The sequence below is a fragment of the Leptopilina heterotoma genome, unplaced genomic scaffold (genome assembly GCF_015476425.1).
Source record: "Leptopilina heterotoma isolate Lh14 unplaced genomic scaffold, ASM1547642v1 Lhet_12, whole genome shotgun sequence".
Lineage (NCBI taxonomy): Eukaryota > Metazoa > Arthropoda > Insecta > Hymenoptera > Figitidae > Leptopilina > Leptopilina heterotoma.
The window spans coordinates 208,066-230,327 of record NW_025110837.1 but is presented as its reverse complement, the minus strand read 5'-3'; the positions used below and the strand labels follow the sequence as shown (position 1 = coordinate 230,327).

General features: G+C 29.2%; 3 protein-coding genes across 3 annotated transcripts; 2 read left to right on the top strand and 1 right to left on the bottom strand.

Annotated features, from left to right (window-relative positions):
- The first annotated feature begins 679 nt into the window (after positions 1–679).
- On the top strand, positions 680–991 carry LOC122509758 (histone H4-like). Its single transcript, XM_043624000.1, has one exon. The coding sequence runs from the start codon at positions 680–682 to the stop codon at positions 989–991; it is 312 nt and encodes a 103-aa protein (XP_043479935.1).
- Positions 992–2,700: 1,709 nt separating this feature from the next.
- Positions 2,701–3,093, bottom strand: LOC122509754 (histone H1B-like). The gene has a single exon (XM_043623992.1). The coding sequence runs from the start codon at positions 3,091–3,093 to the stop codon at positions 2,701–2,703; it is 393 nt and encodes a 130-aa protein (XP_043479927.1).
- A 3,142-nt stretch (positions 3,094–6,235) lies between these two features.
- On the top strand, positions 6,236–20,607 carry LOC122509746. The gene is made up of 4 exons (XM_043623981.1): positions 6,236–6,415; positions 7,030–7,253; positions 7,374–11,832; positions 20,587–20,607. The coding sequence occupies exons 1-4, from the start codon at positions 6,236–6,238 to the stop codon at positions 20,605–20,607; spliced, it is 4,884 nt and encodes a 1,627-aa protein (XP_043479916.1).
- The last annotated feature ends 1,655 nt before the right edge of the window (positions 20,608–22,262 follow it).

The window sequence follows — 22,262 nt, the reverse complement described above, 5'->3', positions numbered from 1 at the left end:
AATTTTTTTTTTAAATTAAAGCTTAAAGTCTATACTTTAAAGATGAAATAAAGCGATTGCTAAAAAATGAAAATTTATAATTGTTATTAACAATTCTTTTAAACAATTGCAAATTGAAGAATGTTCTCAATGTTTTTGAAAGATTAAATTACGATATATTGATGCGCAAAACTATAAGGATTCATTTAAAAAAAAGAAAAATGAGTAACTTCCAATATTATAGAAATTATGTAAATTTTGCTGACAAAATGCAAGCAAAAATTGACTCAAGTTCCTGGAAAAAGATAAAATTGCAAACGAATAAATAAGATCTTCTTTTGTTCTTTTGTTTTGCTGCTCTTACGAGCAGCCTTAGTAACGAGTTGCTTCCTGGATGCTTTACCACCGGTGGATTTACGGGCGGTTTGTTTACAACGAGCCATTCCTTCGACGTGACAAGTACAAGGGAGAAATGAAGAATAATGCTTACGAATGAAAAAGCGCACATATTTATAGGATTTAGAAGCACATGCAACGATTAGTCAGAGAGAAGGGGAAACTAACACCCTGATTGGTCGGTCTGATCGTTGAGGGGAGCAATGTAAATCAAAAGGGAATAAAACTGCGCACTTTCACTGCTTAGCATCATTCCGAGTTTGTTCTCTGTTCAGTTTACAAGTAAACATTATTCTCTGAAATAATGACTGGTCGTAAAAATGAAGGAAAGGGATTTGGAAAAGGAGTAGCCAATCATTATAATAAATTGGTGCGTGATAACATGAAAGAGTTAATGCAGCTTGCCATCCGTCGTTCAGCTCGTCGAGGTGGAGTAAAACGTATATCGGGATTGATATACGAAGAGACCATGGATATTTTCAAAATATTTTTTGAAAACGTAATCCGTGACGCTGTCACTTACACCGTACACTCCAAGAGGAAAACCGTCACCGCCATGGACATCGTCTATGCTCTCAAGCGTCAAAGCCGTACTCTATACGGTTTAGGCGGTTAATTTATCTATGATCATCGTCATATTGAAAAAACAATCGGCCCTTTTCAGGGCCACAAAATTATTTTACGTTTGAATTTTTTTTAGAAATCATACTCACATTATACTTTAATAGAAATGCATATATATACCAAATGGTTAAACTTGAAATAATTTATATATTTAGTTAAATTAAAAAAAATTCGACGACACAATTCAATCAAACTTTTAAATTTGAGTCAGTAGAGTGAATTCACATTACACTGAGAAAATTTTGGGGACGTTGCGGCATTGACGAAAATGCATTCTTTAAGAATTGTACTTTTTAAATTATTTTATTACAATTTAAGCTCTAAATTATTTTAAAACTGATGTAGTAAAATTTTAATTTTTTAATAAATAATGTGAAAGAATTTTTGAAATTAAGGATAAACTTCCAAAACAGTTAAAAAACCATTAATGGAACGTTTAAAAAAAAACGACAATTACCAAATTATTACTGCAAATTTTCTAAACAAATTATTGTACCAATGATTGACAATTTTTACAATCTTGACATTTTACATTTATGATTTATAGCCAAAAATTTTATTTCAATTTTGTAAAATAAATCAACAAGCAAAGGTTAAAGAACTTTCGATCTCGCAAAAAAAGATTTTAGTTTTTCGATGAAAAGAAAATTAAAAAAAAATTCTTTCGCTATATTTTTAATGGAATCTATTACTAAAAACAATTAAGTATTACAATTTTAAGCTCTGAAGATAAAAAAAAGAATCTTGTATCATTTTTGTATATATAATAATAGTAATATACAAAAAGTAAATCCTTTTTGTTTTTTTTTTTTCAAAAGAACAGCTTGGATGTTGTGAAGAACACCACATTGGGCGATAGTGACTACAGAGAGGAGCTTGTTAAATTCCTCGTCGTTCCTGACGGCGAGTTGGAGATGACGGGGAATGATTGTCGATTTCTTGTTTTCACACAAGCTACATTTCATGCAAACTCTAAAAATTTGACAGCAAAGTATTCCATCACAGCTGCGAGGTAAACTGAAAAACAAGCACCAACTCGCTCAGCTCAGCTCAGCTCCCCTCTCTTTTTTTGTGAGTGGTAGATGGTTGCAGTGAGTCCCGTTTGATACGTTTTGACAGCATAAGACGCATTCTTAGCGCGGTCACTATAGAATCATATTAACCGAGTTCTAATGTATAACAATTTCATTTAAAAGTTAATTATTATTATTATTCTTTTTCAAATTTTCATAAGAAATTATTTAAAACTTCAAAAATTTTTTTAAATAAATATTTAAATATATTAATAGTTTTATAGCAAATTGAAATATTCAAATATTACGTATATTAAAATTCTTTCAAAATTTATTATAAGTATTCATACATGAATTATTATTACAAAATTTTATGAGAATTCAGTTATTGAAATTCAATTAAAATAATGGAATTTTTTAATTAATAAAATTATTAAAAGTTTTTCAAAATATTTATGTTTGAGATAAAAATAATTCTAACGTAAAAAATAATTGATGGCCCTGAAAAGGGCCGATTGTTTTCAACCATCGACTAAGAATTTTATTTAACTTAAACTTCTTGACAACACTTTTTGACACGGGCTTCCTCGCCTTGGGTGCCGCAGACTTCTTGGTGTTCTTCTTCTTCTTCTTCTCGACAACGGCTTTCTTAGTCTTGGCTGCTACGGCATTCTTCAGAGAAGATGCTTTATTGACCCTTGTTACGACACATTTTAATTTTTGCGGCAGTCTTAATATTGGGCTTGACTTTGACCTTGCTCTCAAATTTAGTGACGTTCAACTTGAAGGAACCTACAGCGCCCTTGTCCTGGATCAGAACATTGCTGGCGACTGCAGCCTTTATATACTTTCTAATAAAGAAAACCTGCTTCTCGACGTCGACATTGTAGGTGGCGACGATATACTTTTTTATGGCTTTGAGCGAAGAGCCGCCTCTCTCATTTAAAGTGGCGATGGCCGTGTACACCATCTCCGACGTTGGCGGGTAACTTTCCTTGGAGCGGGTCTTCTGCGCCTTCTCATCTTTCTTTAGAGTTAACACTGCAGGTACAGCTAGGGATGATTCTACATTGTCTGCCATTATAGGTGTAAAAATTTTTTTGAAAAACGACAAAAATTGTTGAATAACCTGATGATGCTTTCAACTCAAGTGTTCATACAGTAATGAACACATTCCCCTACGCTCGTCGACATAGTAATACGCACGGACGGTGAAGAAAGGCCCCAGTGCTCGTTGGCTGTCTCTCGTTAAAATTATTCTCGGTAACTTTTGTACAGTATTGAAAATTTTGTACAATTTTTTTTTATAATTATTTGCTCTTCCCCATTTGCAAATAGATCAAATTGCAATTATATAATTATTCTATTTTTTTAATATTAACAAAAACATAACAATAATGCAGTATAGTTGAAAGTATTGTTAAAAATAGTTATTTTCATCTTGCTAAGATGATAACGCTCGTCATTGGTTAGAATACGATGATAACGGTCGCTATTGGCTAGAATTCGATGATAACGCTCGCTATTGGCTAAAAGTATCGGCGACAACGCTTGCTATTGGCTAAAAGTATTGGCGACAACGCTTGCTATTGGTGCATTGTTTTGTTGTTAATTTATAATATAATTTAATTATAAAAAATAAATAAATTAGATTAGAAAATAAATGTTAATTTAAAGTTAGAGAAAAAACATCGAAATACAGTTTAATTAAAAAAAGTTTTTGTTTATTGATAAATTTTTTTTATTTTTAAATTAAAAATAATAATTGACACGAAAATACATCTTTGTGCGCGCGCAGTCATGCTACGCCATTTTTGTTCCCTTCTTGATAGCGTTCGTAGTGCTGTGATGAATGTGAATTGAAGAAATTGTAAAAATTGAAAAAAACAATTACACGCAAAGTGAATTTTTATGGTGTTAAGAGGTAAGTTTTTTGTAATTTTTTATTTTTATTTATTATTATTATTATGTTAATATATGAACCCTACTAAAAAAATAATGACAAAACATCAGAAAAATAATCAGAATTTCTGGTGTTTTTGAGCAGTTTTTCTAACAATTGCAGCTCAAAAACATGAAAAAGTAATAGAACCCTTCAAAATACTGCCAAGAATCATGAAAACTTTTATGACTGCCACCGAATTTTTTTATAGCATAGCAAAAAATCTTTTTTGGGGATGTATTCTTGTTCCTTTATGTAAAAAGGTCGTCACGCCTTTTATAACTTGGGTAGAAAATCGAAAAACCATTATACCTTTTTTAATGTTTAAAATTATTTTTGTTTATTTCAACATTATATTTAATGTTTATAAACTCAGAAAAAAAAAAAAAAAAAAAAAAAAAAAAAAAAAAAAAGTCAAAAACGTTTTTTTTTGCTTAAACTATGGAACAATAATATTAACTTCATTATGTATTTTCAAAAAAATAAGCAACTTGAAGAATATTAAATATTCACAATTTATCAAGTCTCATTATTTTCTTAAAGAATTCTATTTAATTCAACACAAAGGAACAAAGTTTATTTATTGTTTAACTTCGAAACACATTTTTTTGTTAAAAAAAATTCATATTTCTATTCAAATAGTCAATTGACAATTTTATAATAAATCTATGAAACAGTGTTTTTTCAATTTAAACTACATGTAAAAATTTATCAGCTTTGAGGTACCTTTAAATATTAATTAAAATCAAAATAAAAAAATACGTGTCTATTTATTTTTTATTTGTAACAAAATGAGGGGCGAGAACGGTAAAAAGTCGAAAATTATATTTAAATGATTTATAATATGTATTTGTCTGCTTTTTGTCTGATTTATAATTAACATATTTATGGATATTTCTATTTATTTATTTGTTTATATTTATACACTCGTATTAAGGGCATTTGAACGTTTATAATATTTTTTAAAAACTATTGACCAGATAACCGGAAAAATTTTTATTGTAAATCTTTGACGTGATAATGGATCAAATGCCCTTAAGCTATCTTAGCTATAATACAGATGTACAGGTATTATTAATTCTTTATTTTTTTCCAGGTCCCCATCAAGGAAATTTGGTTTATAAGGAATATCTATTGGTTTTTGGTTATAAAGTTTAAATTGTTTTATTGAATACTGGTAATAAAATGGTTTGTAAAAATTGTAGATGAATAGATGAATTCTTGGATTGGATCAATAAATAAAGAAGTTCATAGTTGATTAGTACTTAGTTATTAGATTTAATTGGTATCATTAGATATTATATTTTTGGCTGAATTTGATTTGTTTAGTTGTGGTTTGATATAAGCAGATTAGAAGAGCTGATGATTTCAAGTTCACGAGAGTAACAAAACAGATTGTAATATATAAGAGTTAAAAAATAAATTACAATATTCTGCTTTTGATAAGTTATATTAATATATAATGGAGAAGAGAAAAGTCGAAAAAAACATTCTTAGTGGCATTTCTGATAACCACTTATGTGTTCAAGTTGATTGTTGTAATGAAGAAAATAGAAAAGTTAGAATTACAAGTTTAGAAACCAGTAATTGTAAATTAGAAAAAAGTACTATATCTACATCAACTCATGATAATGTATCTGAAATGTTTTTATTGAAAACACCATATTCAAGGATAAAAAGGTACCGTGAGAAAAAAAAATTGAAAAGAGGATTATTTATTGAAAATGATAGCAGTTTAAAAAAATGTAGTAATTATGTTAATTCAAATCACCAGTCTCCTAATAAATTTAGTGACATACCTTCTGTTACTATTGATAATGATAGTTTTAATGCTAATCATAAAAATCCTTTAACATCTGCTCATGTTAAAGAAAAGCTTATAGTTCCTGAAACAGATATGCTAAATGAAGATCATATTTGTACATTTGGAGAATTGTTGAGGACAGAATCAAGTTCAACTTTTAATATGCAAAGCACTTTGTATTTATATACGCTTCAGTATGTTATCCCGATTCAATCTAATCAAAAGCATATTCAAATACTTTTTAGTGGTCCTTATAATTCTGGTCATTGGATTTGCTCTTATTATGATGGAATAAGAATTTATATTTACGATAGTCTCAATAATGGATGCTTAAATGAGGACCAAAAAAATTATTTAATCAAATTATATCCTTTTAAACCACCAGTAGTTTTTGCAGCTGTCCATCAACAACGGGTAGGTAGTGTGGACTGTGGAGTTTTTGCAATAGCGTATGCAACATCTTTATATTTTAATACGATGCCTAATACTCTTGATTATGTTTATGATGAAATGAGACAACACATCAGATTAATGTTTACAAATAATCATTTAATACCTTTTCCCGCGAAACCAACTACTAAGATCAGATGTTTAATTGTTGAGTCTGATTGGGAAAGGCTTTCAATCGATCGAGCTACAGAACTTCAGCCTAGAAAAGTAAAACATTCATATATACCTAAGGCTCATACTGGCAATATTGTTAACCGAGATTTATCCATTACATATTCAGAAATTGTACAAAAAAATATTTCATCAAACTTAGAAAATAATAAAAGTACAATTTTAGATAGTAGGAATTACAAATCTTATCAAAATACACCTGCCATATCCAGTGGAATAGTTTCTTTAGAGAATGCCTCAACAGCATATACATTGAAGACACCATATAAAAGGATAAAAAAGTATCGTGAAATAAAAAAATTAGAACAAAAGTCAGTTAATAAAAAAAGAGATAGCAATATTTATAACTCACAGACCAATATTATTTCCACTTCTGATAACCACTCATCTGTTCATGTTGATTCTAATAGAGATAACGAGAAACTTGAAATTACATGTTCTGAAAAAAGTAATTGTAATTCTGAAAAAAGCACTACGTCTACATCTTTTGAAATATCATCTCATGATAATGTATCTGAAATGTTTCCATTGAAAACACCATATTCAAGGATAAAAAGGTACCGTGAGAAAAAAAATTGAAAAGAGGATTATTTATTGAAAATGATAGCAGTTTAAAAAAATGTAGTAATTATGTTAATTCAAATCACCAGTCTCCTAATAAATTTAGTGACACACCTTCTGTTACTATTGATAATGATAGTTTTAATGCTAATCATAAAAGTCCTTTAACATCTGCTCATGTTAAAGAAAAGCTTATAGTTCCTGAAACAGATATGCTAAATGAAGATCATATTTGTACATTTGGAGAATTGTTGAGGAGAGAATCAAGTTCAACTTTTAATATGCAAAGCACTTTGTATTTATACACGCTTCAGTATGTTATCCCGATTCAATCTAATCAAAAGCATATTCAAATACTTTTTAGTGGTCTTTATAATTCTGGTCATTGGATTTGCTCTTATTATGATGGAATAAGAATTTATATTTACGATAGTCTCAATAATGGGTGCTTAAATGAGGACCAAAAAAATTATTTAATCAAATTATATCCTTTCAAACCACCAGTAGTTTTTGCAGCTGTCCATCAACAACGGGTAGGTAGTGTGGACTGTGGAGTTTTTGCAATAGCGTATGCAACATCTTTATATTTTAATACGATGCCTAATACTCTTGATTATGTTTATGATGAAATGAGACAACACATCAGATTAATGTTTACAAATAATCATTTAATACCGTTTCCCGCGAAACCAACTACTAAGATCAGATGTTTAATTGTTGAGTCTGATTGGGATAGGCTTTTAATCGATCGAGCTGCAGAACTTCAGCCTAGAATTAATAATACAAACGAGCAGCATTTTTCGGCAACATCAGACATTGATTATGCTCATGATGTGTTAACAACATTTCAATTTAAAATAAATGATGAAAGGCAAGTAATAAATCGAGAAAAGGAACATTTAAAGCGTAAATCACTTGTTACGAATGCTAACTGTCTAAACAAAAAAATATATTATGATCATTCTTTGAATGTGAATAAAGAAAGTGAAAGAGATTTAATGTTAGATAGTAATAATTGCAATCCTCAACACCAGTTGTCTTTTACATCTGATAAATTGTCATCCATTGATATAAATACTGTTCATTTGCAAGAAAGTCAAAAAAATAATATGACTCATAAAGCTGTTTGTTCTGAACATTATCTTGGTAAAATGAATCATTTATGTCAGCATTGTGAGGCCAAACATTTTAAAGATGAGCAAATTCAGGGTAAGAAAAATTCTTATAATGACTGTTGTAGTCATGGTGGTGTAAACTTGCAATCAAAAGACTATCCACATGAATTAAGAATATTGTTAGATGGTTCACATCCTAAATCTGTTCACTTTATAAAGCATATAAGATGTTATAATAGTTCTTTTGCTTTTGCTTCATTTCATGCAAATATTGTTGACTTTAATAGTAGAAGACGAGGTCCATATTGCTTTAAAATTCAAGGTCAAATATATTATCAAATAAATAATGCATTATATCCAGAGACTGGAGTTGATCCAAATTTTGGTCAGTTGTTTATTTATGATGCTGATGATGCAGTTCAGTATAGGTTGAATTACAATGATAACTTAGATTCAGAAATTCTATATAGTATAGAAAGTGTTATGAGAACACATAATGCTTTTACCAAATCTTTTAAAATGATGAAAGAAGTTATTGATATTGAAACAGAGCTAGCTAGAGCATCTAATCAAAAAGTTCCTGAACTAAAATTATTATTTACTTTAAAAAAAGGGATGGATCGAAGAAGATATAATTTTCAGAGAGTGGATGAAGTAGCGGCTATTTTTAATACTAATTCAGAAGGAGAAGTGCCAGAGTCTTATGTAACAGTTCATAACAAAGCAACTAAAGAATTACAATTAGTAAGTAGTTTAGATCCTAATGTTGAACCTTGGATTTATCCAATTTATTATCCATATGGAGTTGAAGGTTATAATATTAATATGATTCGTAGTGATAGTCACCAAAGACGAAAGAAAGTGAGAATTTCAAGAGCTGCTTTTATTAAATATAAAATAGCAATAAGAGATAAGGAGTTCAATCCGTTCTTACATGGTGGCAGATTATTTCAACAATGGTTAGTTGATAATGCTGTTAAAAATGAAAAAGATAAACTTTCTTTTTGTGCAAATAATCAATCTCAATTGAGATGTGAAAGTTATAAAGGATTAATTGATCACATGCAAAATGTTTCCAATGAAAATGAAATGCATATTGGAAAAATGGTTATTTTACCATCTACATTTATTGGGTCCCCTCGTAATATGATGCAACAATATCAAGATGCTATGGCTATTGTTCGAAATCACGGTAAACCTGACTTGTTTATTACAATGACATGTAATCCACAATGGACAGAAATACAAGAAAATTTGTTACCAAATCAAACAGCATCTGATAGACCTGATATTGTAGCAAGAGTGTTTTCTTCAAAAGTGAACCATTTAATTGAAATTATTGTTCGTCAAAGGTTGTTTGGAGATGTTAAATCTTTTGTTTATGTAATAGAGTTTCAAAAAAGAGGATTACCGCATATTCATATGCTGGTTATATTGAAAGAAAATTCTAAAATTTTATCACCAGAAAGTGTTGATCATTTTATTTCAGCAGAAATCCCAGACGAGAATATTAATTCCACATTGCATAAAATAATAATGCAAAATAATATTCATGGACCTTGTGGAGATTGGTGTTTAGTTGATGGTAAATGTTCGAAACACTTTCCTAAAGATTTTCAAGATGACACAATAATGGGAGATAATTCCTATGTATTATACCGTAGAAGGGATACAGGCAAGACATATGAAAGACCAAATGGATATATTGTTGATAATAGACATGTTGTTCCCTATTGTCCAGTGCTTTCACAAATATTTAATTGTCATATTAACGTCGAAATTGTTTCAAGTATTAAGTCTGTTAAATATTTATATAAGTATATTTATAAAGGTCATGATGCAGCTTCTATTATTATTACAAATGTTGATGGACAAAATAGTATCGATTACAACGAGATACGTCATTATGAAGAAAACAGATATGTCGGTCCAGTTGAAGCAGTATGGAGAATTCTTAGTAAACCTTTAGCAAAAAAGAGTCACAGCGTTAATCGGTTACCTATACATTTACCAAATGAGCAGAATGTAATTATTCGTGAAGGACAAGAAAATCGTGAGATTTCCTTTCTTTTAGAAAAGAAAACAAAACTGTTAGATTATTTTGATTTGAATAAACGCGATAGCAATGCTCATCGGTATTATTATTCAGAAATTCCCGAACATTACACATGGATAAGTGATTCTCTTGAATGGCGACCAAGAAAGCGTTTTGACAATATAATAGGGAGAATATATTCTGTTAGTCCAAGTCAAATAGAATTATTTCATTTGAGATTGTTGTTGCTTACAACAAAAGGTGCTACTTCATTTAAAGATTTAAAATCAGTTGATGGAGTAATACATGAAACATTCACTTCTGCTTGTTTAGCATTAGGCTTAATAGAAGACGATCATGAGTGGGTTAGAACAATTGAAGAAGCTGCAGTATGGATGATGCCTCAGTTACTTCGTCGATTATTTGTTAGAATTTTAATACATTGTAATCCTGTTGAACCCAATGAATTGTGGGAACGATTTAAAGGTATTATGTCAGAAGATTATCGAGGAATTGAGAGTGTTGAAGCAGAAAATAAAGCTTACAGAGATATTAAAACATTATTGAGTAATGAAGGATATCGATTAACAGATTTTCAAGGATTGTTAGATATAGAAGATGAACAGAATATTTCAGAAAAAAATAATGATTATAATGTTCAAAGACACATTATTTTAGGAAATGAGAAATACATGCAATTAAATGTAAAGCAAAAAATTGTTGTTGATTATGTACTAAAATCAGTGCATGATTCTGTTACAAGTAATTGTAGGTGTATATATGTTGATGGTCCAGGTGGTTCTGGAAAAACTTTTTTATATAATACTTTGTGGCATTTATTAAGAAGTAGAGGAAAAAATGTTTGTAACATGGCATTTACAGGAATTGCTGCAACTTTATTACCTAATGGTAAAACTGTTCATAAAATATTAGGTTTACCTGTTCCTCTGTATAGTGATTCATCTTCAAGTATTAAAGTGCAATCAAAAGAAGGAACCTTTTTAAAAGGTACTGATGTATTCATTTGGGATGAAGCACCAATGGCTCCAAAATATGCTTTAGAAATTATGGATAGATTATTAAGAGATGTTATGAAATCAAATGAACCTTTTGGTGGAAAGGTATTGATTTTGGGTGGAGATTTCCGACAAACATTACCAATAAAAGAACGAGGCACAAGATCAGAAATTGTTAATTTATCAATAAAAAACAGTAAAGTTTGGAAGCATTTTAAAAAATTCAATTTATCAGAAAATATGAGAGTTTTGCCCGAAGAAACTGCATTTACAGATTTTTTATTAAAGGTTGGAAATGGTGAATTAAATGATATAAATGATAATATTGAATTGCCGGAAAAAATAATTCAAGAAGGAAATGTAGATATTGTTGACGATGTGTATGGTGATTTAATACGGGAAAATAGGTATCAAGAAATAGCAAAGTGTGCAATTTTAGCACCAAGAAATGTTGACGTTGATGAAATTAATAAAAGAGTTGTGCAATTGTTGAAAAGTGATAAAGAAAAAATTTATAAAAGTATTGACTCCACTGAAAATTGTGACAATGGTGATTTTAATGACGTGATATTACCTGAATATTTAAATGGTCTATCACCACCGGTTTTACCACCTCATGAATTACATTTAAGGATTCATAGCGTGGTGATGCTCATAAGAAATCTTAGTATCAATGAGGGTTTATGTAATGGAACAAGATTATTAATCTTAGATTTATTAAATAACGTAATTAAATGTCAAATTTTGACTGGAGATAAGTGTGGAAATATTGTCTTTTTACATCGTATAACTTTGTATTGTGAGAATGTTTATCCTTTTGTTTTTAAAAGAAGACAATTTCCTATAAAACTGGCATTTGCAATGACTATTAATAAATCCCAAGGACAAACATTCAATAAGATAGCAATTGATTTAAGGAGAGATGTTTTTAATCATGGACAATTATACGTAGCGTTATCTAGAGTACGATCATTTGATTCAGTTAAAATATATTTAGGAGACCACAGAAGCAATAAGTTAATAAAAAATTATGTTTATACTGAAGTTTTGGAACAAACTGGTGATATTGAAAATAAGTCTATTTTTGAAAGTTCATAAAAATTTGTATTCTGATCAATGAAAGATATTTATTGCAACTTATAAATTTTAAAATGTTACATTTTGTTTTCTTTTTATATTTTCTAAAAATATTTATTATTTATATATATATATATATATATATATATATATATATATATATATATTTGTAAAAAAGTATTTATTTTGTACTTAGATGTGCTGTCCCATGGAGTTAACAACTGTTTTATCAGTCGACAACTAAAAAGAAAAATTTTAGTCTTCTCTTTTAATCATGCTGGCGTTGTGGGACTGAAATCGTAACAAAAGCAGCCTGTAAACGTCAAAGAACATTTCTTTACAACTATTTAATTTGTCTAAGTTAATGTTGTGTTATCATTTTTCTTCAAGACACATATTAGGTTGATTTTTAATAAAATATCATCAATTTTATGTTTTCTCATCCAAAAATTTTCCCAGTCAATTCTCCTTGAAATTTTAAATTAATTAAAATTTCAATTTGTTTGGGTACTTCCTCATTTACGGTATTTAAAAAATAAATGTTGAAAAAACTATTAGAAATACAACTTTTAATCCCTTAGTTTAAATAAACATGTTTAATTAAGGGGATATTCCAGTTCAAAACAAGAAAAAACAAGGCCTTTTTAGTATATATATTATTAAAATAACTATGACATTTATTTATAAAATTCCTTTTACATATGACAAATAATTTATTTAAGATTATGCAAAAAAAAATTTTCATTTTTACTTCAAAATGGCGGCGATATACGCCATTTTCAAAAATGTCCATTTCTTATGGTAAGATCGATTTCAAACTTTCTAAAATAGATAAAACCAAAAACGAAGTGACATTCTCTTCGTTAGATATTTCTTTAGGTGTGGAACCTCAAAAAGAGGAATTTTTTCCCTTCTTTTTAGAGTACTTTTCCTCCAAAATATGCAAAAAAGGTGTTTTTATTCAGAATTTCTCTTATAAAAAAGGGGAGTTGGAAATTTTCCAGTTTTTGAGGTTCTACTTATAGACATGATGACAATGAATCAAATGCCGTTTGATTTTTCAAAATCGCTTCATAAGAACTCGAGATATCACTCTTAAGGGGAGGTTCTCATTGCGGGGGCCAAAATAAACACAAATTTTGACAATTTTTTGCGAGGAACGGCTATGACTTAACGATGTAATTTTTTTTCTAAATAAAGATACATTCTTGAACTTTTAAAATATATATTTTATTTTCAAAAAAATGCAAAATGGCGGCCAATATGGCGCATCTAGAAAATAATGTTTTTTTAAATAGGAAAAACGGTGGGCATTCTACACTGCGCAATTTTTAGTCTAAAACAAAAACTCAAAATTTTTTATAAAGGTGACATCCTAAAGAATAGGTTATACCTAAAAAATAGTTAAAAAGTTAATAAAATGACAAAATGTCGGACACATTTTTAAAAAAGCTTCGTTTTTGCATTATTTTTCCATATTTGACCTCTTGTAAAAATCTCTTTTGTTAACAATTTTATCATATTATAGGTATAACCCCAGTAGAATTTAGTTACCTTCAATTAGCCGCAAATCCGAAGTTGATTGATTAAATAGTTTAGACGCTACGATGCCCACCAGTTTGAAAAATCTTGTTTCGAGAAAAACGCGTTTAAAGTTTGAGAAACATTTTTGTGCAATAATTGTATTCTTTGCAATTCTTTGTCTAATTTGCGTATATGATAAATATCTATAGGTATTTTGGGTCGCTCTTTACGATTCTGAGGTCAGATTTGCAAAATTTTTAAAAATTGATTCGATTTGCCTGACATTTGTTACTCAGTGCTCGGGACGGCGATGAGTTCAAGACTCCATTAAAACGAAAATATTCTTCGGATCAAAAAATCACTATACACACATATTCTACATATATATAGCTTTAAAAAATACAATAAAAAAGAAATCAATTTTTTTGACTCCCGCAATGGGAACCTCCCCTTAACAGATCAATAAAAGACATTTTGAGATAAACGCACTTAAAGTTTTGATTGCTAAGTTTGGACAATTTTCTAAAAAAAATCATCGGATTGGCTTGAAAATCGTTACTCGGGTGTTTTTGGGGTCGCTGATTACGAATATGTTATTAGATTTTTCAAATTCAAAATAGAAAATCTAATATGGCCAACAATTTTTTTTTTAAATCACCGAATTTGCTTGAAAATCGTTACTCGGGGGTTTTTGGAGTAGTAGATTACGAGTATGATAATAGATATTTGAAATTCAAAATTGATTAATTTTAAAAAATTGCCCGCCATATTGGATCCACCATTTTGAATTTTTAAAAACTGATGTCAGATTCGTAATCAATAACCACGAAAACCCCCAAGTAACGATTTTTAAGCAAATCCGATTATTTTTTAAAAAAATTGGCCGCCATATTGGATCTGCCATTTTGAATTCTAAAAATCTAATATCATATTCGTAATCAGCGACCCTAAAAACTCCCGAGCAACTATTTTGACGCAAATACACTTGATTTTTAATTTTCTCTTCCGCCATATTGGAACCGCCATTTTGAATTTCTAAAATTTGATATCTAATTTATGATCAGCAATACCAAATACATTTTTGTTTGTCATTTTACAAAATGCAAATAAGAAATCATTGAAATCATTCGATTGGGTTCTGCTTATCCGCATATAAAAGCATCTTTGACATGCCGAAGAATAAGTTAATATGCATAACTTTTGTTTTACTTCGAATTTTGCAATAAAATTTTTGGAGAGTATTCTTGACACTATAAGAAATCCAAAATAAAAAAAATAAAAAATCAATTTTTTTTACAATTTGAACTGGAATGTCCCCTTAAAACAGTAATTTGTAGAATTCAGGTATAGAATATCATGCGGTTAAATTACTATGGAATATATTAAAATTAATTACTTTTTCATTTCTGGACTATCTTTTATGCTCAAAAATAAAAGTTCCATGTATATGTCTTTGCTTTCGATTTATCGCTTCTCGAGGTTGCTAATCGCAATTCGAGTTTCTTATTGCAAACTGATAATTTCAATATTCGATATTGCTCATGCCTTCATGTTTTTTCTTGTAGGGTGGCAGTTTTTTTTAATTTTGCACTACAGTACAGTATAGTTGTTTTTGACACAACCTAGGAACAGCATTGTGTTGCCTACATTATTGTCTCTCCATTATTTTGACTTCATATCTCGAATCTACTGTGACGTCACAAATGAAACAGTCTAATTTACTTGATGTATTTTACTTGCCCAACACTGAGTGTATGTAGCATGACCTGACATCTGGTGGAAAACCTCTAAAGTTATCCATTACTACCAGCATCTAGCGATCTTTATTATTCATAATATAAGGACTTGTGTAGTGTACCTTGACAGTATAGTGAGAAGAATCTGATTGTGTGAACCGCATGTGCATTTCTCTAGACAAAAATTTTGTAATCGACTTACATCGTAAGGTGAGTAAACAATTTGGTATATAACTATAAACAATTTCATTTAAATACGCATGATAATAATTATTAATGTTTTATTTAATTATAAACTATAATTATTTAACGTTATATTAGTATTTTACGTATCTTGAAAAACTTTGAATTATATTTTTATAATTGGCTATTTTAAATAACTAGAGGTTTAAAATATTAAAAATTAGAATCTATAATGTTTGTCAATGGTATATATTTCTAATTTATTTAAAAAATATACAACTATTTAATAAATTTATACGTTAATTTTCATATCTATACATGTAACTCAACACACATGCATATATATATATATATATATATATATATATATATGTTTGTTCAAGTGATATTTTGAGGACATTTTTTTTATATAATCAATAGTTTGAGGACATTTCTGATAGTTTGGGGACAGTCCTCGAACTACTTTGTGTATAACCAATAGTTTGAGGCCATTTTCTATACAAAGAAAGAATGCATTATTTGAGGACAATAAGCAGATTGTAAAGAGCTAATAGATGGCAGGTCAATGCTCCTTTTAACTAAGTTAAAGTTCCCTGAAGTAAAGATTGTGTATAAAATAATGTAGCATTTAAAAATCTTATAGTACAACAAGACAATGAGATTGTAATAGTTAAAATAAAACTTTTAAAATCAAATAATTAAAGAACTATTTAAAAAAGCAAAACCTAAAAGTAATTTAAAGGAAAAATGATAAATCAAAATTAATTTATCTGCAAATGTCAAAAGCTAAATATAAACCTAACCTAAAAAATTTTAACAGAATCACACTTTCCCAACTTATCAATGGTGTTACTTTTGCACTTTTGAAAATATTAAATGTGGTTTTAACTAAACTAATATACCGTAACATGACATTACAGATTTATATGTATGTGAATTATGAAAGAAACAATGTCCCCAAAATATGCCTTACCCTCATATATACAATATTATATAAATTATCTTATTTTATAGATGGCTTATTTGAACTAAATATTTTTGAAAATGATAAAGGTTAAATATAAACGTGATCTTAAAATAATCAAAATAAACAAACTTTTTTTAGCTAAATAATGTAATTTTACAATTTATAAAAAATTTGGTTTAATTTTCATTCTATTAGTATAATCTCATATGCGACTCAAAAACTACATATTTTTAAAAATTAAAGAAAAATATTTATTACAATATAGTGTAAAATCTTATGTTATATAATAATTGCTTTTATTATTCTATCTATTTAACATCTGTTCATAAGGGGCAGTTTAGTAAAAAGAATGTCCCCAAATTATGTGTTACTCTGATTTATACCTGTGTCCATCATAACCTCAAATTGTTATGGAGTTAAATTATCAAACCACTAAACAAAGATATATTAGAGTCCTTAGTATATGTTCAATGCACAAAATATGCCAAACTATGCATTACTCTGATATATATCTCAAACCAACAAAAAAAATTGTTATAAAGTAAAAAGGCTTACCTAAACTCACCGTATTAACAAGAGCTGAAGGTTAAATATAAACGTAGCATTTAATTTAATTAAATAAGCAATATTTTCAATATTAAGATGCTGTTATTTTCGCATTTATAAAAAATATAATTAAATTTTTATTTTATTATAACAGCAAAATATATGTGACTGATAAAGAGAATATTTAAGAAATTTTTAAAAATAGTTTTATATTAGTAGAAAATTGTGTAAAAACTTTGTGTTATATAAATTTTTGTTTAAATTATTCTACTTAATCAACTCCTGTGTACCAGAGACATGTGTAAAAAGTATAATCAAGATTAGTCATTAAATATATATATTAAAATCCAGAGTTTATTACTGGAATTAATATAAATCTAAAAAGAACTAACCATTTATATTTCAAATTCGGAAAAGTCTTTCTTCTGCATAACTACCTCATATTACTATTTAAATACCAAGAATGTCCTTAAATTATTCATTACTCTGATATATACCCCAAACAGAAGTAGCCTATAATTACATTACAGCAGCTAAATATGAACTTATTATGAAAATTGTCAACATATTCACACTCCCATAATATTTTGATGCCGCCTTTTAATGAGTAAACTTAAATCTTTTTTTTACAAATTGCTTATGCAGTGAAATATCCCAAGCCTTACAGCACCGAGATATTCTAGGACCTTCCTGGAACGTCCTGAAAATATTTTATATAATTTATATAATATTTATAAAATATTTTATTTTTTTATATTTGCTATGTGGGAATGATCCCATCATTATATGTAGAAAATTGAAATTTTATACTCAGATAATGTAACATTTTCTATATATAGGAAATGGTTTCTAGATACTAATATTCTAATATTTATTTCACCTAATGTCTCTGAGTTAAGCACTAGTCTGATGTATACATCATATACATATATTTAAGTATAAGAAAGTTTTTAAAAAATTAAAAATATTAAATAATGGCGGAGATAAGGCGAGTCTCGCGAGCCAGTTTTTGTAGTGCATGGCCGTGCAGCATACACACTAAACAGTACAATTTTTATCCGAAACCTATACAACAAATTTTTCCTTAAACTATATTAAATTACCTACGACATGATGCAGCTTTTCGACATTGACGATGTATTCCGCCAACGAAGAAGAGTTGTAGTTGTAGTTACGATCTTTTTTTTGTTGTTGATTGTTTTATACGCTTCGTTTATAAGCTAAATTACAATTTCTATTTGTGTTTAATATCAGATTCAGTACCGAGACAAAAAATTCAATAGTAAGTTTTTTTTTCTCTTACAAAAGGAGGGTGTAACGAATATTGATATTTCATTGTCAAAGGCTAATAACCGTCAATGTATAATATCAATAAAAAATAGAAAAAAAGATCGACGAAATTAATCGTTCTGTTTCAGGACTAAACGACTAAACTTTCTAGGTAAAGAAATAACTACCACAAGAGCAAAATCCGAAGAGGACAATATCTCTCAAATCCCATCGTTTTTAATAATCACTTCGAAGACATAACATTTTAAAAGACATCGGCCTTTTTAGATAAGCTATTTTGAATTAAGAATAACCGACATCTATTAAAAAAAACTATTAAAAAAACAACTTTTTATTGATTAGAGTATAATTAAAATTCTTACAAAAGAGCTTACGATTGCGATTACAGTAACGTTTCTATTCTGTTTTAGCCTTAAGTAATTTCGAAAGATATCTTCAAAGAAAGAAAAATTTTCTTAACTTTAACAAAGTTGAAGGCAATACCTAAATTTTCATTTAAAATCTTCTTTTTGAAATATATTGTGAAAAAGTGATCGTGAATGTTCTTTAGATAATGAAATGATGTGTGTAATTGTCTTCAAATAGATATATTGAGAATTTTGACCTCCACATTTTCAAAATTTTGACGTGAAAAAAAGTTTTTGTTGACAAATTCGGATTCAAAACCCCAGAAACTAAAGGAAATAGTTTTAAGATACAAAACAATGAAACATTGTTTTTGCAGGCTTCTGTAAAAAATGTATGTTTTTTCAAATTTTACAAAGTCAAATATATGACTCCAAAATATTTATTCAGTTTTCATTATGTCCATGAATTACACATTACTTTCATATAATAAAAAAGTACCGTTAACCTTCTTTAAAAAGTAAATCTAATTATTTATTTAATAAAATAGAATTTACAACATCAGAATTTTAAAAATATTTTTGTTTTTGAAATTAGTCACCAATCAGAAATTATTCTTAAAACTGTTTATTCACTTCACCTAATGTCTCCGAATTATGCATTAGTCTGATGTATACACCCAAAGAACATAACCTACAAAATTTTGTATACTGTCGGAAATTTTAACTCAAATACAATGTTTTTGTTGAACATTTTAAAAAAGTTTGACTAAAAGTTTCTGAGTTATAAGCAATTAAAAAACAAGGAGTCAGGGTTGAAAATTGTTATTAGTGTTTTAGAATGACATTTAGAAATAAGAATATGAACCACGAAATTAGAATCAAATGTAGTAAACTTATTTTGTCTTTAGAATATTTCCTACATATTTATTACTTTCTTTCTATTAATACCGCAAAAAATGTTTTGCTGATTGAATAAAGCTAGTTGCACTGTTCGGTGGCTGCCTGCCAACGCACAAGAGTTAGAAAGATAGTAAACTCAAATTTGAATTTGCTCTCTTATTTATTCTTGTATGTTGCCAGGTAAAGGCCAACGCAGAATAGATCTGTAACCGGAACCGCAATCGTAAGCGTAACCGTAAGAATGAGTTAAAGAAGGATAGGTATATTGTTTATCCTTCTCTAACTCATTCTTACGGTTACGCTTACGATTGCGGTTCCGGTTACAGATCTATTCTGCGTTGGCCTTTACTCCTGCAGGCAGGCGGCCAGCCAGCTAAGCTGTAAAGGCCTTTCTCAAATAGGTTTCCCAAAGGCTGCGTTTGTCTACGAAGGACTGCGTTGCGTTGATTTCAGCACATTTTGACATAGCAACTTACGCACACGTGGACAAATGCAGAGGTTTAGAAATCTATTGGAGAAAGGCCTTTAGAGCTCTATAATACTATTTAGCAAAATAATCGAGTTTACGTTTGTCTGTCGTTAACCTAAATGCTAACACAACATTATCTAAAACAATCTTATTTTCTACAGGGCCTATTTAAACTGTATATTCTTGCAAAAGCTAACGGATTAATATAAACGTAATACTAAAATAATCAAAATAAACAATTTTTTTAATATCTAAATAAATTTATGCTTTACTCTTATTTAAGGTCTAAGCAGAATAAAACGGGAAGCGAACGCAAGCATGAGATGAAGAAGGATAGAAATATCGTCTGCTTCTTTTTAATTCATGCTTGCGTTTACTTCCCGTGTTATTCTGCTTAGGACTTTATATCTGTGTCCAACATAAAATTAAATTGTATTGCAGTTAAAGGCTAAAGCAGAATAGAAACGTAATCGGAACCTCAATCGCAAACGGATGAATGGATGGATTTTGACGAAACTGGGTATACAGGGATTCTTGAGACCGCTGATTACGAGTCTAAAGTCAGATTTCAGAAAATCCAAATGGCGGGTCCAAAATTTCGGTCGAAATGATTTGAAAAATGATGATTTTTTAAAAGTTTCTTAAAAGTTTATAGATTTTTATGAAACTTGGTATCTGAAGGTTTTTGAGGTAGCTGATTACGAATCTGGTGTTATATTGGCAAAATTGAAAATGACAGATCTGAAATGGCGGAAATTTTTCTTTGAATTGATGAATTTTTTGATCCAGGGGTTTTTGAGGTCGCTGATCATGAATTGTATGTCAGTTTTTAAAAATTCAAAATGGCGACGAAAATTATTTGAAAATTTTTGGATTTTTGTGAAATTTGGTATCTAGGGGTTTTTGAGGTCGCTGATTATGAATCTGAAGTCAAAATTCAAAAATTTCTAAATTGTAGACAAATGTTTTAAAAATTTTTGTTTTCAATGACACTTTGTTGTTATTTAGGAACAAGTGCCTACTACGAATAGTACTTTCGTTTAAATAGTGTTGGAATAACTTTTTACTTTTTTTTGCGTCAAGGGCACTTCCCCGCAGTGACGGTGGGCAAAGGAGATTGGCCGCTATCCGGCTAAGTCCCTGGTTAGCGGTTTAGATGCCGTCATGGCAGACACATGTAAGAAGAGAATCACGAGACAGGGTTTCGGAAACCCAGAATCGGCGGCTGGTCAGGGTGAAAAAGCGGGCCTGCAGGCGTCGTCATTCAACGACCGCAGCATTACATTGGTTAGTGACTTGGCCAATATAAAGTATGATGCTACAAGAAGGAAGTCTGAAAATGAATTGCAATCTCATGATTGTAGTGAGAATCGTGACATATTTACTATGTTTTTAGTAAATATAAAGTTGGATCTTTGAGAAACAAAATTGATGATGTAATAAGTAAAATGTATGAAGAAATTTTTGGATTTGAAATCGATCAACGATCAAACTGGGTTCCGCATATAATTTGCAATAGTTGCAAAAAATTTTTTAAATGTTATGAAAGAGATAGAAATGGGAAGTCTATTAAATACTCAAGTCCAACAATCTGGGAGAAACCGCGATGTAAAGAAAATTGCTATTTTTGTGCGAATGAAATAAAAGGATATAATATTAAAAACAAGTGTAAAAATTATTTATATCATGGTTTCATCAGTGACAGCACCAATTTCGAATTCATCAAGTAAGGTTGAAAAGGAACTAACGGATTCTACCGTTCCGGAAAATACCGAAAAAATGGAGGTTGAGGAAGCGTCTGATGCATACGAATCTGAGACAGATGATGACGACTGCGAAACAAACTTTCTTCCTTACACTGAAAAAACAAAAATCCCATCATTAATTTCACAGACAGAATTAAATGATCTTGTTCGACACTTAGGTTTACCTAAAGATGGTGCAGAATACTTAGGTTCATTTTTAAAGAAAAACATCTTGTTAAACCAGGCACTAAAGTTTCTTTTCATCAAGAGCGTGACTTAAAATTTCGTAAATATTTTACAAAAGATAACAAATTCAGCATTAGTATTTTGTTCTGATGTCGATGGACTTATTGATGAACTGAAACCAAACAG

Excerpts from the sequence above, each read along its gene's own strand:
- LOC122509746 (XM_043623981.1), top strand. The coding sequence starts at position 6,236 with ATGCCTAATACTCTTGATTATGTTTATGATGAAATGAGACAACACATC. Across the intron at positions 7,254-7,373 it reads TTGTATTTATACACGCTTCA|TCTCAATAATGGGTGCTTAA; the intron begins GTATGTTATCCC and ends TATTTACGATAG. Across the intron at positions 11,833-20,586 it reads TCTTAGATTTATTAAATAAC|TTAAAGGCTAAAGCAGAATA; the intron begins GTAATTAAATGT and ends ATTGTATTGCAG.
- LOC122509754 (XM_043623992.1), bottom strand. The coding sequence starts at position 3,093 with ATGGCAGACAATGTAGAATCATCCCTAGCTGTACCTGCAGTGTTAACT.
- LOC122509758 (XM_043624000.1), top strand. The coding sequence starts at position 680 with ATGACTGGTCGTAAAAATGAAGGAAAGGGATTTGGAAAAGGAGTAGCC.